Below are 2,978 nucleotides of genomic sequence, written 5' to 3'. Positions count from 1 at the left end.
ATGTGCTTTATTGCTAAAGAGTGAGAATTGTTAGGTTGAGCTGATTGACTCTTGCACGTTTTACTTGTTGAGGTTGGATGGTGTGCTTGGAGTAATAGTGTTCAATATCGATTTACTTAGTGTTATTTAGGTTTTGTTGATGGGTACCATTATATGTTGGTACTCATTCCCTTTCTTCTTCTCTTGTGTAGGTTACGAGCTTGGATCATCATAATTACTCCTTCTCTTCTTCTAATTCTGAGCTTATCGTTGGGAGTTTCTGAGGTAGTTGTTTGTCATTCTGGTAGACACCTCTTACTCTATTATTAGGTTCTTTTTTTGTTCTAGAAACAAAGACATTCATACTTGAATTTCTTTTGAAATTTGTTGTAATATATTAGAAGTTTGTACACATGATACCAGGTTTTAGGGGTTTATTGAGTTATGTTATGTCTTTCCACATTATCAAAGTTAAAGTATTCCTCTATTCTATTTTTATTCGTTTGTTAGGTTTTAGGTAGACTTATTTTGGTGGGATAAGGCAGGTCCATCACACTCATTTTTTGGGTCATTCCAATACGGAGTCCACTGGTCCAAACATGTTTAGGACTGAATTTTGATCCCAGCTCTCGATACGGAGAGGAAGCGCAGTTGGGTTCCTTCTTCTCCGAGCATCCTTTAGCTTTACTTATGACTTGTATGCATAGCTATAAACTTCAGTCTCTCCTTAATTTCATTTCTTCCCATTTTAGTGCTTTTTCCACGCACTTTCCTTCCTACATACACCTAATCACATTTGTTAGCAAAATAACATAAACAAGACCAAAACACAACAATCTTAACCGATTTTATTCTCAAATTTCTCAAATACATTAGCTTCACTTGGCTTTTAAGCATATAGATATGCCCAGGATCAACAGTTTGTGGTCAGGGTGCATTTATCTTATCCACGGTTTGAGGTATAGGCACATAGGAACCATATTATTCTGAAAAGACAATTAATAAAAGGAAAAAAGAAAAAGGTAAGTTAACAATAATTAGGAAACTATTTTAAGTAGAATATTTTTTCCCTAAAGCTCGAAAAGAAGATAAATGGAAAGTAGAAAATTTTACCAAACATCAAATGCACTAAGATTTGAGAATTCTTTCCCAAGTATATGAAGAAGAAAGGAAAAAAATCATTTATTACAAATACTAAATTAATAATATTTCAGAGAAAATATATATATATATATATATATTACTTGTAATATATTCACCAAACATCTTGTCCTAAATGAAGAAATATATACTAAAACTGTTTTAATATTTTTGAAACACAATACATATAAAAAAAAATTTTAATCAATAAATGTTAACCTCACATTTTTGTGAGCCTCTTCCAGATAGAATTGTTGCATCCTTTGTTGTTGGAAAAAATTCTAACTTCACATCCCAACATGAAATAGTTATTCTACATTTTTCTGACCAACCTTCTCCTGGAAAATATTTAACCCAACCAAGAATTTTTACATTTACAAACATTGGTAATTTTGAATTCCAACTTCTTGAAATGGCTCCATGAACATATTCATCAGTAGGTATTCCAACAGAAGCAAATGTTGCATCAACAAGTTTTGTATTATTTATTCCTTGGTAGAACCCTGGTAACGTTGTCGCGGAGATAATATTATTTTCGTATAAAATTATGATGACAGAATTCTCATAATAAAAGTCCTTTGTTAATTTCGATTTGTAGCTACGATTGTTAACCATCATGGTAATTTTCCAATTGCCATTCAATTGCATATTTGATACATTTAATAAAGAACATGGAACCTCTAACTTGTCCACCATGAAGTCATGTTCCAAGATCTGGTCATTTCTATGCATGATTGAATCAGCTATCGCGTAGACCATACATGAACCTAACATGAACACAAGGAGAGCCAACATAAATTGATCGAAACCTCTATTATTTCCTCCGACATCTTGATCCATGTTTATTGTCGTTGTTGTGTGTAGGCATGGTTTAACCTCTGTTTCAAGAGGAGTATTAATTTGATCGGTCTCTTGCGTTGCTACGCTAGTGTACCCTCCTTCTTGTTTCGAACTAGTTGTTGTATACATGATTTAATAATTTCGATTCGAACATGCATGAAAATGCAAATTAAATTAATCTAACTTTCTCAACTATAAAATGCAAATGAAATTCATCTAACTTTCTCAATTATATATATCTAGGTTTCCCCTTGTTCGGAGAAATATGTGGACTCCAATAGAAAACATATGGATGTGAAGGGGTGGATAAAAATTAATTAGCACAAATAAAGGTATATGTCAAATTTCTAGTCAATACACAATTCTTTTAATATATACGCACGGGGCAGCTCAACATGTTTCAAGGCCTAAAGCAAAATTTTTATTAAAGGCCTAAAATCTAAATAAATACTATCTGTATTTATTTATTTTTCTAAATTTCTAGATATAAATTACTACTTAATATCTTTTATATAAATGAAGTTTTTTTAAATATTTTTTTAAATAATATTTTAAAGTAAGATTTTATCAATTTAATACTGAAAAACATCTTTTTGTTGAGACAATTATTTTATGAATTATTAACATAATTCTATAAGTAACAAGTTAATAAACTTTAAAGATAAGAGTTAGAATCATAGAATCGGATTCAAAAAGTTGATAACTTGACATACCTACTTTAATATGAAAATTAACAACGAAACTAAAAAAATTGTAATTCACTTTGTTCAATACTTTTCGACTACTAATTTATATTTTTGAGAGTGTATTACTACTCCTCTAACTATCAAAGATTTGAAGAAATAGAATGCAAAAGGAATTTAAAAGGATAAATAATGTGAGTGTTAACTATTGTAAAAATTTAAGGCCCCCATAAAATTGGGAGCCTAAGGCCAATGCCTCAGATTTTGAAGGCAAGAGCGGGCCCTGTATATACGTACTTGTGAACAGAAAATAAGTTTTCTAGAGTTATTTGAGGT

At 30.9% G+C, this 2,978-nt stretch overlaps 1 protein-coding gene across 1 annotated transcript; it reads right to left on the bottom strand.

Moving 5' to 3' along the window:
* Nucleotides 1–789: 789 nt before the first annotated feature.
* On the bottom strand, nt 790–2,172 carry LOC114075385. Its single transcript, XM_027913855.1, has 2 exons — nt 1,344–2,172; nt 790–965 (listed from the first exon to the last, which is right to left on the bottom strand). Coding segments are annotated over exons 1-2 (747 nt in total). The 5' UTR covers nt 2,089–2,172; the 3' UTR covers nt 790–963.
* Between the last annotated feature and the right edge of the window lie 806 nt (nt 2,173–2,978).

The sequence above is a fragment of the Solanum pennellii genome, chromosome 12 (genome assembly GCF_001406875.1).
Source record: "Solanum pennellii chromosome 12, SPENNV200".
Classification (NCBI taxonomy): Eukaryota; Viridiplantae; Streptophyta; class Magnoliopsida; order Solanales; family Solanaceae; genus Solanum; species Solanum pennellii.
This window is presented reverse-complemented; position numbering and strand designations above follow the sequence as displayed.